The sequence below is a fragment of the Dermochelys coriacea genome, chromosome 3, assembly GCF_009764565.3.
Source record: "Dermochelys coriacea isolate rDerCor1 chromosome 3, rDerCor1.pri.v4, whole genome shotgun sequence".
NCBI classification, from domain to species: Eukaryota; Metazoa; Chordata; order Testudines; family Dermochelyidae; genus Dermochelys; species Dermochelys coriacea.
This window is the reverse complement of record NC_050070.1, coordinates 30,424,314-30,438,825: the sequence shown is the minus strand read 5'-3', so window position 1 is coordinate 30,438,825 and position 14,512 is coordinate 30,424,314. Positions and strand designations below refer to the sequence as shown.

The 14,512-nt window shown below is 42.6% G+C and overlaps 1 protein-coding gene across 1 annotated transcript; it reads right to left on the bottom strand.

Annotated features, from left to right (window-relative positions):
- Nucleotides 1-2,001: 2,001 nt before the first annotated feature.
- ODC1 (ornithine decarboxylase 1) lies at nt 2,002-12,795 on the bottom strand. Its single transcript, XM_038396472.2, has 12 exons — nt 12,656-12,795; nt 10,002-10,141; nt 9,786-9,914; nt 8,965-9,138; nt 8,568-8,740; nt 7,498-7,632; nt 7,205-7,286; nt 6,680-6,763; nt 5,151-5,313; nt 4,948-5,060; nt 4,024-4,238; nt 2,002-2,481 (listed from the first exon to the last, which is right to left on the bottom strand). Exons 3-12 carry the CDS (start codon nt 9,885-9,887, stop codon nt 2,337-2,339), a joined length of 1,386 nt encoding a protein of 461 aa, XP_038252400.1. The 5' UTR covers nt 9,888-9,914; nt 10,002-10,141; nt 12,656-12,795; the 3' UTR covers nt 2,002-2,336.
- Nucleotides 12,796-14,512: the final 1,717 nt, after the last annotated feature.

The following is a 14,512-nucleotide window of genomic DNA, read 5'->3' as shown; positions in this document are numbered from 1 at the left end:
GTCTCAAGTTGCAGTGGAGGTGGTCTAGGTTAGATATTAGTAAAAAATATTTCACTAGGAGGGTGGTGAAGCACTGGAACGGGTTACCTAGGGAGGTGATGGAATATCCCTCCTTAGAGGTTTTTAAGGCCCAGCTTGACAAAGCCCGGGCTGGGATGATTTAGTTGGTGTTGGTCCCGCTTTGAGCAGGGGATTGGACTAGATGACCTCCTAAGATCTCTTCCAACCCTAATATTCTATGCCAAACGTCAGGGTATGTCTATGAAAATGTTACAGCAATTTTAAGATTTTAAAGAGTTACTTAAACAGGTGCAAAAATTTGTGATGCTAACTAAACCACCTTAATAAAAAAAGAAATCACACCTTAAGTTGAACCCATGCAATTGTGTTTACAAGACCTAAACAAGTTATAATTAACTGACATGTCTGAGCAGTAGTTGAACTGCTCATTTTAATAAAACTTTTATTTTGGAAGACATTTACAAAACAGTTGAAACATGTTCCATTAGGTTACAGAAATATAGATGTCCCTCTGAGGCACAACACCAATGCATCCTCTTCCACTTTCCCCAGGGCAAGGTTGCTTAAAGTTTGCATTGCCTCACTTTGTTATAGTTTTTCCTGAAACTTCTCAATCTTCACAGTGCAGAAGCACTAGCTGTTCCAGGTCAGCCACATTTAATGTTCATCATGGACTTCAGTATTTAACTGTTGTAGTGCCTTGCCTTTGCTTTCAAAAAAAAAAAAAAGGCAGCTGTTGAAGTGCACTGATGAATTTTGAGAAACTAAAACATCCCTCCCCAAAGCAGCATGGGATATTGCACATCAGTAGTCAGTGTCAAAGTTTTTCTAGCTGCCTCAATTTTTATACAGGCAAACTGTAAAGTGGAGAATGTTAAGCATCCATTTGTCATACAATCTTGAGTCTTATTTAATTTGTGACATAGGAACCTAGGAAACTGGTATGGGTTTTAAGGGATGACCATTTGCTCTGAAAAGAGTTGAAATCTGATTTTCAACTGAAGGCCAGAAAGGAAAAAAGATTAAGCCTATGCAATCAGCATAGCTGCACTATTCCTGCCATGGGCTTGTCAGTCAACTTTGGCTGAAAGTTATAAAACTAAGAACTGTATTTAAGATTCTGTAACAAACTCTAAAAAGAGCTAAAAATCTTTGCTATCTCAGTGTATGTGCTGGTAAAGGAGTCATTTATCCTTCATATAGCTGCTATAAAGTCTTAGTATCTTACCAGAACTCAGTAATCTAGACCAGGGACTTACAGGTTCTACTTTTTCCTTAGAGCAAACATTCCCAGGGCTGAGGATTTCCCTAGGCAGCAGGCCGATGAGGGATGAGGCACTGAAATGCTTAAGTACTTAGAGGATCTGGTCTCAACATCTAAAGCTCAGTCCTCACTAGGGTTTGCCAGTTTTGATTGTACAATTCCTGTATTTTTATGAAAAAGATAGTATTGTGAATTCCCAGATGCTCCAGGTCAATCCTGGACGGTTGACAACCCTTGTCCCCATCCACCTATATTTAAAAAAAAGTTTGCCACAATAACCAAACTGTAAATTCTGACCTTTACAAAGTTCTTTGAGAGGACTTCAGTAGCATCTCTGGCCACTATAATATGCTACAGTGGCCAATTAATTTTAACAAAAAAGTATTATTTTTATCAGCTTCTAGTTTGCATTAATATCTTTTACTAGTCAGGGATATTAAAAATCAGATTTAATCCATTAGGGAAATGAACTAGCCACCTGTGCTGACTGTTGCATAAGTATTTCAGCTCTCATTTGTATTACTGTAAAGCCTAGAAGAGCCATGTTTACTATACACTATGTGATGCTAAAAACTTTAGCATTGAAAAACGATCTTGAAAGCACACCAGCTAAATCCACTGCACATCCTTTCCTATGTCTATTTGGCATAGAACCACCAATATTTAAACATCCATTCATGACCATTTTTAATTCATGTACATCAGAGACTAGCCAGTTATTTCAATATTACTTTATTTTAAAACAGCTAGGTCACAACACTAAGCTCAGCCCATTCTGCCAATATACAAGCTACAAATGCTTGTCTGACAGTCAAGGGTTAATCTTTAGTAGCATACTTGAGAGTGAGTAAAAATCCATATAAAATATTCATAGTTTCCATAGGAACACAGATAATGTGACCCCCATCTCCTAGTCATTCATTTTGTTGCATTTATGCAGACCCTAGACTTTAACAAAAAAACATTTAAAAATTCTAGCAAGAAATTAAGTTAATGGTCCCCAAAATGCCCTAGATATTCAATAAAACAAACTTGCAATTAAAAACAATATCTATACATTAATACTAGTTGAAGCACAAGTTGCTGGATGATGTTCAATTCCACTTTCCCAGGCACAAGACAGTGGCAAAGTACTGACATCCTGCTCCTCCACTTCAGCTAAGAAACCTTGCTCCTTAATCTGTTGCATTAGTTGCCTAAGTAAGAGGAAAAAGCAAGTCAGGAAACAATCCATATATTTTACCCTGATTTAATCAATTGCAGTATCAAGTGGATCATGTTAAAGTTAAATCATAATTTGACCCTCCCATCTCCAGATCTACTGATAACAGGAGGTTTGCTCAGAAGTAGAATGTGAACCATGAAGTAACAGCTTTAAATCAGAATTGCATTCAGAATCAGTGATTAGAATGACTTATTTGGGCATATGCAATTACTCTGTCTCCCCTCCACAACCCTAGTTACATCCCATCCCACTCAATTTTGCTGGACAGCAAAAGTCCTAATGTAGATGCAGTTATGTTGAGTGGCATGTGATTTTTTCCACTCCTACCAGACACAGCTACACCAGCAGAATTTAAGTGCAGAACAGGCCAGAGGAACACTAAGCTTCATTAGAACAAAGAGTATTTCACTTAGGGATTGTACCTCTTCAAGCCCCTCACTTTACACAACTATGTTGCCAGAAGTCTGTTGTGTAAACCTGGTTTAACTTAAATTAGTGGTGTCCCAACATCTAGCTTGCTGGTATGCATTTGGCCCCTTTAACACATTTTACGATTTCATTTTAGGTGTCCAGCCTTTCTGCTTTCAAAATACAAAGCTTCCAAATAGGAATGAAGTGTAAACTAATATACTGACATCTTCAAGAACCTGGGGTAGTGAGGGGGAAAACACCTGAGTGACCCAGCTATGCTGGCAGAATTGTGCTTTTACTGTATAGCTAGTTTCACTCATGGAGGTGGTTTTACAGTACTGGTTTAAAAAAAAAACAAAACAAAACACCCCCCCCCCCCAAAACTGCCAGGATAGCTACATCCACACTACAGAACTTTCCTGATACAGCATACCAGTAAAGCACCCCAGTGTAGAAATAGTCATTACAAGATCTCAGGAAGAAAATTTTCCATTTGCCAGTCAGATGGCCACAACAGCAATCCAATATTGTATCTGTAAAGCAACTTAAGTGACTGACATGTTTTTAAGCCTACTGTTCCCCCACCCATTTAAAATTATCACATGGAGTCTTTATAAAACCATAAGATTGGCAGAAAAAGTGACCTCAGCTGCTATGTGAAAGACCCATGCAAAAAAAAAAAAAAAAAAAAAAGATGACCTACTATACAGGAGAAACTGCATTTGTTATGACTATCTAGAAAGAGAATATGGCAAGTTTCACTAACAAGTTTCTGTTACATTAGGCTGGAATTTTCAGAGGCATTTAAGGAGGCAATGTGTCCAAATCCCATTTAAAAACAGGAGCGGATATTTATTTCCTTGGGGGGAGGGGGAGAAGAGTCTCAGTGATATAGTCCTAGGCTATGATTAGAGAGCATCCCTTTAAATCCTGCTAGCTACAGGCAGAATTTGTCTTCTAAAGTAACACCTGTCAATTCATAATAAACAGACCTGTGGATTAGTCAGCAAGGAGTTTTGGTTCAAGTGAATAACTATCAAGAGTTCTTGGCAGGCCTAGTAAGATTCTCCCACCTAAAGCAAAAGTGCAACAAGTTACTAACCATGCTGGCCTTGACATCACATAATTTATTGCTGGCCTCTGGAATCCATTGAAAGTGGAAGCAGCTGCAACTGTGTAGGCACCCATATTTTCAAATAGCATCCAATCACCAACTTGCAGCTCTGGCATATCAAAGCGCTCAACAATACGATCCAGGCCATCACATGTTGGTCCCCATATGCTACAGGAATAACAGCCCTCATCTGGTTTAGGTCTCTGAAAAGAGAAGCAAGTTACAAATTACTTTTGACTACCCTTATACTTTCAAGGGACTAAAGCAGGAGTATTCCCAAACAAATAGTTGCCATGAAGGAGATGATTAAAGGTGTAGAACTCCAGCTCCAAAGTGGAGACGAAAAATAGATGTTGGCAGGGCCTCCTACATGAACGATCTTCAGCTTTGGAATCTGCTCCACTGAATGGCCCAGAGCTCACATTTGCCAACCCAGGCATTTGTCAGGAGTGGTGGTAGGATGGTGAAGATGGTAGTGGGTGAAATACAAAGGCATTATGCTTGAGTTTATTTGCACAGTGGAATGAGCAGTCTATATGTTGGTTTACTACCTGGAGCAGAGGTGGTCAAACTCTGGGCCATAGGACCACCCTGCCCAGCCATTAAGCTCCTGGCTGGGAAGGCTAGCCCCTAGCCCCTCCCCTTGCAGCCTCAGCTCACCTTGCTGCCAGCACTGCTGGCCTGCCCCAGTGCTCTAGACTGCATGATAGGTTCCGGTCAGGTGGCTCAGCTGCCAGTCCTGGTGCTCTGAGCAGCATATTAAGGGGGTGGAGGGGGATGCAGTCAGGGAACAAGGAGCAGGAGGTGGGTATTTGGAGGTTCTGAGGGGGGCAGTCAGGCTGTTTGGGGAGGTATAGCCTTCCCTACCCAGCCCTCCATACAGTTTTGGAATCCTCTGGAGGTATACTGTACCTTTTGCAAGACTGGCTTAACATGTGCATGATCATATAGGATGCAATTGAATGATCCATACACGCCATCATTCACATAGTACATAAGAGTTTTGCCATTAGTATCATCTTCATCTAAAAAGATGAAAATAGGACAATAAAAACCTTTGAAAGCAAGTTTTGTATCTGGTTGCAAATGAGATTAGGAGATCTAGATTTACATACCATCAGAACCTGACTGCTCCTTTAATACAACTTTTTTTGCAATTATGTTAACAGCGAGTGTGAAAGCTGATGCAACATAGTATCTACCAGGCTCCGCAATAATTCTTATTCCAGAATCACAAGGAAAGTATTTGTCCAATGCTGGATTGATTACATTTGTGATCTAATCAAGAGACACACAAGGTTAGTGACTGTACAAAGTACCAAGCTAAAAAGTTATTAAACTGGCTATTGCAAGAGCCAAAAGGATAAGGATAAGGATCTAAAACAGTGCAAAGTGCTACGCTCAGTACATGTCTGGTTAGACTGACCTGCCACTTGGTAAGGCAACTCCCACTCTTTAACATGCTGTGTATTTATACCTGCTACTGTATTTTCCGTTCCATGCATCTGATGAAGTGGGATCTACAACCTATCCTGAAAAGTGATCCCTCATTCTCACAGCTCTTGGGAGACAGACCAGTCCTTGCTTACAGATAGCCCCCCAATCTGAAGCAAATACTCCCCAGCAACCACACAACATTAATTCAGGAACCTATCCTTGCAACAAAGCCCGATGCCAACTCTGTCCACATATTTATTCAAGTGACATCATAGGACCTAATCATGTTAGCCATGCCATCAGGAGCTCGTTCACCTGCACATCTACCAATGTGATATATGCCATCACGTGCCAGCAATGCCCCTCATGTATATTGGCCAAACTGGATAGTCTCTATGCAAAACAGACACAAATCTGACATCAGGAATCAAAACATTCGAAAACTGGAAGAATACTTCAACCTCTCTGCCACACTGTGGAAGACTGCAGGGTGGCAATTCTGCAACAGAAAAGCTTCAAAAACAGACTCCAAGGAGAAACTGCCTGAATTAATATGCAAACTAGATACCATTAACTTGGGTTTGAATAGAGACTGGGTCATTACACATATTGACTATTTCCCCATGTTAAGTATCCTCACACCTTCTTGTGAAGAGTCTAAATGGGCCATCCTGATCACTACAAAAGTTTTATCTCCTGCTAATAGCAGCTCATTTTAGCCTCTTACAGTTTGTATGGCAACTTCTACCTTCTCTGTATGTATGTGTATACACACTCACACCCACCTTCTTACTGCATGTTCCGTTCTATGCATCCGATGAAGTGGGCTGTAGCCCATGAAAGCTTATGCTCCAATAAATACTCAACTTTTATTATGCTCTAATAAATGTTAGTCTAAGGTGCCACAAGTACTCCTGTTCTTTTTGCAGATACAGATTAATACGGCTGCTATTCTGAAGCCATTTACTCGGTCTGTTAATGAAAGCCATACATGTATTAAAAGGGCTAAGGCGATCTACTTGAGTCTGCAATTAACAGGAGAAATAATTATGATTTCAGTTCCAAATCAAGAACAAAGATCCCACTAGTCTTAATACAAATCAAAAGGGAAGCAAGATACCAGGTAAATAAAGGTTTGCCCAAGTTTACTATATCAAAATACCTTCACAACCTGACAAACCAAGTATTAATTATAAATCCAACATACCTCTTCAAATTTAAGCTTGACATCTTCAGAACCAGGGAAGCCACCACCAATATCAAGCAGATGCATACTGAAGCCAAGTTCTGTCTGCAATGTGAACATGTTAAAATGGGGCAGTCAAGCAAAGAAGTGATTCTTGAATAGTCTAACAGGTCAAAACCAACTCAGCTGGAAGACTGATTTTATTTTTAAAGAGTTGCATTTTATGGATACTTCTGACAAAGAAAACAGACTAGTAAGTTTACAAAGCACTAGTACAGGAGAACTAGCAAGTCTTTTTTCCACAAAACTTAAATATTGGGTCAACTATCAAAGGATTACCAAGATTCAAAAAGTAACTGACCATATGAAGCCGAATACTAACTGTACAGGAAAGGGTATAAAGCCTCTTAAGTTTTTGTTTCCAAAGTTGTACATTACTTTTTTTTTTTTCTTCAAGTGCCATTTCATTCTGAAAAGTCAGTTGTATGGTCAATACTGTGAAAATAGTGGTCCAGAAGCAATGTTCTTAAGTAAATTCATACTTACTCCCATATCAAAGACACAACGGGCATCAGAAATAGCTTGAACAAAGGTCTCTGGGTCAGTACAGCCACTTCCAACATGGAAACTGGAAAACAGAAGCAAATCTCAGTTGTCTTTTGGAAGATTTAAGTTTTAAGCAACTAATTTAGACAAAAGTAATATGTAGTAGCAGATTATGGTGTCAGTTCTTGTGAGTGGGCAAGTCATTTACATATTTATAAAAATCTTTATTACAATGCATATTTCTAGATGGGTGTTTTGAGAGTTTGTATGTACAGATCATAGTTATTACTAACCTGACTCCAATAACGTCAAGGTCAAGTTCTTTTGCCCGCTCCAGAAGAAGTCTGCTAGTTTTCAGGGTAGCTCCAAATTTAACACTCAGGCGACAAACTGCTTTGGAGTCATCAGTTGCGATGCGCAAGACTAGCCTAGAAACAGTGACTAGTTTAGTGCCAATCCACTAGATCATAGAATCATAGAATATCAGGGTTGGAAGGGACCTCAGGAGGTCATCTAGTCCAACCCCTGCTCAAAGCAGGACCAATCCCTAAATTTTTTTTTTGCCCCAGATCCCTCAAGGATTGAACTCATAACCCTGGGTTTGGCAGGCCAATGCTCAAACCACTGAGCTATGCCTGATATTCTAGAGCAGACAGACAATCTGGTTGAAATAGGTTTCAGGTCAGGAGAATGGGGAGATTTGAGAGATGTTTACAACTTCTAGAAGGGGTTCTCAAATTTCATTGCAGCATGACCCCCTTCTAACAAAATAATTACTACATGATCCCAGGAGGGGGGCTGAAGCCTGAGCCTGCCCAAATCCTTCTGCCCCAGGCAGGAGAACAAAGCCAAAGCCCAAGCCTCAAGCCCCAGGCTGGGAAGGGGTAGGAAGGGTGGCAAAGCCAAAGCCCCAGGGCTTCAGCCCCAAGCAGGGGGCCTCTAACCTGAGCTCCACCACACAGGGCTAAAACCCTTGGGCTTTGGGCCCTAGCAAGTCTAACGCCAGCCCTGGCAGCCCCATTAAAACAGGGTCCCGACCCACAGTTTGAGAACTGTGGAGAGATTTCTAGCAAGTCAAATTTAAAATAAGCTAACTTTGCTGTAAAATGTTAAATTTGGTCCACCTTTGTCAACATGCAAGCAAGTTTATATTGTCCTTCTTTGTAAGCCAATACGCTATTAAACTATACTTGACAAAGGTCTATATTGCCAGAAAAATTTGTGTTCTCTTCCAATTTTGTGTTAGTGTTAAAAGCTTAGAAATAAAGCTGAATGTGTGCGTTACCCAAGTACCGCTAATACAGGATAGGTGAATTTAAACATGTTAAGCTCATTAAGAGGCACAAAACCAAAAACTCCTTACTTTGCCTTTGGATGAGCTCTTGCAATTTTCATTAGCTCTACTTCACTATCAAAAGTCATCATCCGCACACCACTGCTTGCAGCATGTTTAATTTGAGAGATTTGTTTACAAGGATTTGCATATATTATTCGTTCTGGAGGTACACCAATGTTCTGTACCAACTGGATTTCAGTCTGGAAAAAGAAGAAGATTACACTCTGCTAGCAAGAAACAAGGATATTTTTCAACAAATGGATGACCTCATCCAGAAAGTAGAGTGTGAAGATGTAGCACTGACATTCAAGAAACACTCCTAGTTGTTATATACAAACAAAGCTGTAACATCCATATATGAAGTTACCATTAAAAACAAACACAAAAAACCACACACACACACAACCACAACTGAAGCTCTTACCTTACTAGCACAATCAAACCCTGCACCAAGAGCAGCAAGTGTCTTCACTATAGCTTTACTGTCGTTACATTTGACAGCATAAAAGGGTGTTACTCGAGGGAGTGCTTTGTACCATCGGAAATGCTTCTTTAGGACATCCCCAAGGTCAGCAACATAGAAAGCATCTTTATCATCCTAAAAGAAAAATATCAGATCATCTTCAGGAATGCCCCCTATGAGTCATTACACAAAGTAAGACTATTTCCCCATGGTATTTCTCCCTCCCACTCCACCCCCCACTGTTCCTCTGATATTCTTGTTAACTGCTGGAATTAGCCTACCTTGCTTGTCACCATGAAAGGTTTTCCTCCTTCCCCCCCCTGCTGCTGGTGATGGCTTATCTTAAGTGATCACTCTCCTTACAGTGTGTATGATAAACCCATTGTTTCATGTTCTCTCTGTGTGTGTGTGTGTGTGTGTGTGTGTGTGTGTGTGTGTGTGTGTGTGTGTGTGTGTGTGTGTGTGTGTGTGTGTGTGTGTGTGTGTGTGTGTATATATAAATCTCTCTTCTGTTTTTTCCACCAAATGCATCCGATGAAGTGAGCTGTAGCTCACGAAAGCTTATGCTCTAATAAATTTGTTAGTCTCTAAGGTGCCACAAGTACTCCTTTTCTTTTTGCGAATACAGACTAACACGGCTGCTACTCTGAAAAGGGTTCTTCAAAGTTACAGTATAGATTTTTTTTTTTGGAGAAAGTATAATACATTTCTAAGTTTGAGTAGAGTTAATATATAAAATTGTATTTTCAGAAAATGCACTCATGTTTTGCTAGCATACTTACAGAGGAAGAAACTTCATTTATTTTTTGGTCTAGAATATCCTTGGCAGTAAAGCCTTCATCAAGGAAGGTGAAGTCAAACTCCTCATTGCTGAAGCTGAGCATTGTTTCTAAGAGTGTAAATGCAACAAACTGTGGATATAGAAAGTATGTTAGTTCATTCAAATTAGCAAAGAGACTCACAGAACACTAAATGATAGTCAAGATCCACAAACTTACATGGACAACTAAGAAATATCAGCTTTGTTTAAATTCTTTCGACAGTGCACCCAAAGCTGTGCTTCAGAAAAGCAAAGTCTTAACAGATTAAGGCAAGTTTTCTGTCCTCTGTGCAGCAGTTGTATGATGTTGCATTGAAACTGTTCAAAGAAAAAAAAAAAAAAGGAAAGAATAAGTCAGTTATGGAAGTTTAGAAAAATGACAATTTAAAAAAAAAAACTTCTTTAAAAACAGGAGTACACTGAAGAGTATACACTAAGCAAAGCAAGTTGTTATATAAAAAATGCATCACAAGTATTTTAACATGCCCAATTTTTATCATTCAACATTTCATCTCTTTCAAGAGACTCTACAGGTAGTTACATATGCAAACATTTGGCCAAGTTAGGTCTCTGAAAATTGCCATCTGCACATACTCTGAGGTTGGCAGCTAAAGTCTCTGAAAATTGTTTCTATAGAATAAGTTCCACACCAGGGACTGAACAGGCCTTTCCCTGCAATTGCTCCACATGGCTGCCAGGTTGGTGTGACAATAAGAGGACAGAAGATGGTTTCTCCTGTTCTGCCAATGCTTCCCCCCTCAGGCATCCAGGCAATGTGAAGAGAAAGTAGCCTCACTCAAATGCTAAGGGACAAGGTCTGAAGCCACTAGAGAACACTCTTCCAGGATCTGGAACTGAACTTAGAATTTTTAAGTCTCCGTTTTCCTCAGCTGTCTAACAAATAGCTGTGAAATCCACTAGTAAAGTATATGTATTTCATGCACCTCTACAGGCTGGTCCAAATGGAGGATGGCAACCAATTATTTTATTGACTCAAGTGATAGAAGTCTGTGCTGTGAATCTAAAGAACCCAACCCTGCTAATGATCTGGGTGGAGCTTGATATGGTTCCACATGACAAAGTGGAGGGTTTTTTTAAGCTTGGGAAAATACATAAACCACCACATGTTAAAAGGGTTATGGCTGCAAAATTTAGTACTCAGGAAATGCCCTAGTGTTGTATGCATTAGGGGGTCTTTAATTACCATTAGCTCCCACCTCCCCCAGAACCTGCCTTCATTCAATAGACAGGAAATAAATTGGGGTTGGATAGTCAACAAGGCTATTGTCTGTAAGACTGCTGCCTCATCTGAGTAGAAGTTTGGAAGGTGTTTAACAAATGAGGCAGGGGACTGCTAGAAGAGGGGAAAAAAAAAAAAAAAATATAAGGCAGCTGAATGCAACCCTGGAGAATTTGTAGATTTTCTCCCCGTCTCTGCCACAGAATTCCTACGTAAGTCACTTAAACTGAAGTTTTTACAGGTGTTCAACGATGTACTCATTTTCTGGGTGCCCAATTTGAGACAAATGGAACCCGATTTTTATTCATGTGCAATTGACATCTATGTTCAAACCACAGCTCCCTTTAATTTCTATAAAATGCCAAGTAGTCACATTTAGTGAGCCCTGTTTGCCATATTTCAGAGTAGCAGCCGTGTTAGTCTGTATTTGCAAAAAGAACAGGAGGACTTGTGGCACCTTAGAGACTAACAAATTTATTGGAGCATAAGCTTTCCTGAGCTACAGCTCACTTCATCGGATGCATTTGAGCTGTAGCTCACGAAAGCTTATGCTCCAATAAATTTTAGTCTCTAAGGTGCCACAAGTCCTCCTGTTCTTTTTGCCATATGCACTGAAAGAAGCAGGGAGACTATGGGGGAAAAAAAAAAAAAAAAAACAGCGCATCATGTAATTAAAACTGTATCCTAATTCACATGAGGGCTGAATTTAGATTGCGTGGGCAGCCTCAACTCTGGCATTTCTTAGCTTTTGCCGCTTGACTTTGAAACCTTGAGGTTCTTTTAACGGTTACTGTGAAACTGAAACAACAACAGCTCTAATTTCCTCACGTTGTCGCCAAACCCTTGGCCTGGCAGTTTCAGCTCATGCCCGAGTTAACACACGGGACGTCTGTAGCACCCCGCCGCCTGCAGCGTCTTACAGATTAAGTCTTCTACATGACCGCACGCCCTGCATCCCTCAAGGGCTGCTGACAGAGTTTTACAGCTCACGCCCAACTCGAGAAACCTGCAGGTTCAAGTGAAGATTTAATTCGTTCGCTCCAAAGTACCAACGCCTCAGCCCTAGGAGTAGCAGCTACACGGAAGTCCCCGGGCCCGGGGCAGGCACCCCGCGTGGACAGCTTCGCGTGTTTTTCCAACCCAGGAGGATTTCAGGGATGCCCTTGGGGGCCAATTTAAGGAACCAACATGAACGGAGCGGAAACCCCTGAACGTCGCCTTCCACGCAAGCGGTTCAGGCCAGTCGAGGTGCCCGCGGTTTTGCAGGGAGCGCGACGGCGATCAGCGGGGCTGCTTCGTACAATTGCAACCGCGCGAGCCCGTCTCGGCGGCCGGGCCGGGCCCAAGCCCCCGGGGCAGGAGGGGGCCGGCGGCCCGCGCCGAAGCGGCTCTCCCCGGGGACCGCGCAGCCCCTTCCGTCCGTCCCGGGCGCTCCCCGCAGCCCTGCCGGGGACGCCCCATCTCCGGCTGGGTCAGCGACGCTGCGCAGCGCGCCCCCGCCCCCCGGCCCGTCTCTCCGGCGGGGCTGGCGAGACACGTGGCTCTAGCGGCCGGCCGGCTTCCTTCCAGCCGCCCCCGCCCGGGCCCCTCACCTCAGGCAGCGCCCGTCATGGTTCAGCGCGTCGCCCGGCAGCCGGTCGGTCCCCGAGTCCCGTGCCTCCTCCTCAGAGACGGGCCCCGCTGAGCTCGCTGCTGGCGCCGGAGTGGACGCGCCGCCCGAGGAGGAGCCGCCACAGGCGCTGCCGACCGGCTCGAGAGCAGCGACTGACAAAAGCCGCAGCGCCCGCAGAGCTCTTATTTATAGGCCGGACTGCGTCGCTATGACAACGCACCAGCTCAAACCAGCCCCGATCGGCTGGGACCGGGCAGGAGCCGCCGCCGCAGGCCGCTATTGTGACGTTAGAGTTTTCGAACACGCGCACGGGTTCGCCACGCCTTCTCCGCCCTCCCCCCGGGGCCGGGTTCTAAGGCCTGGGGTCCAGACCGGGCAGGCAACGTTTCGCCGGTGGCTCCTCCTCCCTTCCTTTCCGATGCTTCCACCCCTCCCCGTGCTTCTCTGCTGCTACTTCCTCGCTGCTGTTCCCCTTCCTGTGCACCCGCTCCTGTTACCCGCACCCTTGCTGTTGCCCCCTCTGCTGCTTCCCTCCACCTGCTCCCTTTCCTGGAAGGGTTTCATAACAGACCGGGGGTGCTGAGACAGCTCCCAGTCCCCTCTTCCTGGCATTGGGATTTCCATTGAAGTTCACATCGGTTTGCAGGGGTCATTGACTGGGAACCCTTTAAAAATCAACTTGGATTCAAATCTCTGCCGGGCCAGTTTAGATTCGAATGCAGTAAGGGTCAGCTCACCATTTTACCTTTCTAGAGTAGATAAATTGAGGACCATGTGCTGTCTTTCACTTGAGAGCTTAAAGACAGGTTCTGGGTAAAACTTTCAAAAGAATCTGTGTGACCTGTGCCCAGATCCTCTTGGTATTTAGGTTTCTAGCTCCCATTGATTTCAGTGGGAGTTAAGCATGTTTGAGGATCTGGGCTTAGGAGCCTAAGTCCCATTTTCAAAGGGGATTTAGGCACTTCGCAGACTTTGGCTCCTGAGTGAAAATTTTACTTCCAGTCTCTGAGTAGGTTTCAGAGTAGCAGCCGTGTTAGTCTGTATTCGCAAAAAGAAAAGGAGTACCCGTGGCACCTTAGAGACTAACAAATTTATTAGAGCATAAGCTTTCGTGAGCTACAGCTCACTTCATCGGATGCATTTGGTGGAAAAAGCAGAGGAGAGATTTATATACACACACACAGAGAACATGAAACAATGGGTTTATCATACACACTGTAAGGAGAGGTTTCAGAGTAGCAGCCGTGTTAGTCTGTATTCGCAAAAAGAAATCATCAAAGAGACTTATACAGGGGAAGGGGTGTGTCTTGCTTTCCTGTGCCAAAATGTCCCTTCCCCTACTGATACTATTGCTACTATTGCGTACCCCAGCAGTGGTTGTAGTTTCACAACCTGTATGCAATCCTTTAGGCTGAAAAATGCAGTAGAAGTGTGATGCAATTATTATTGTCAATAAGCTGCTGTATTGCAAGTTAATAATGTTATTGAACCAACAATTTTAGGTTTAGTGAAAATAAATATTGTGCTGCTACTTAATTTTCCCTCTAAAGTGTATATGATTTGAACCTTGTAATTTTGTTATTTAATCTTATGACACTTAGACCTGCTTGTGATACATTTCACACATAAGACATTGCACAAAATTGTTTCTTTGTGTGTGTGTGTGTGTGTGTTTTAAATCAGATCATATTTTATGCCATGAGTCTGCATAGTGGGGCTGTGTATATGTTAAGCACATGAGTCTTTTGCAGAATCAGGGCCTAAATCTTTAACTGAAGTATGCAGTACATGGAAGGACATGTCTTCCTGCACTCTGGCCAAATTCAGTTCTGGTGTA

Coding starts and splice junctions, on each gene's coding strand:
- ODC1 (XM_038396472.2), bottom strand. CDS start 9,887: ATGCTCAGCTTCAGCAATGAGGAGTTTGACTTCACCTTCCTTGATGAA. Junction 5,314..6,679: donor TCAAGCTTAAATTTGAAGAG/GTATGTTGGATT, acceptor TCTCTTGATTAG/ATCACAAATGTAATCAATCC. Junction 2,482..4,023: donor GTGATGTCAAGGCCAGCATG/GTTAGTAACTTG, acceptor CCTCTTACTTAG/GCAACTAATGCAACAGATTA.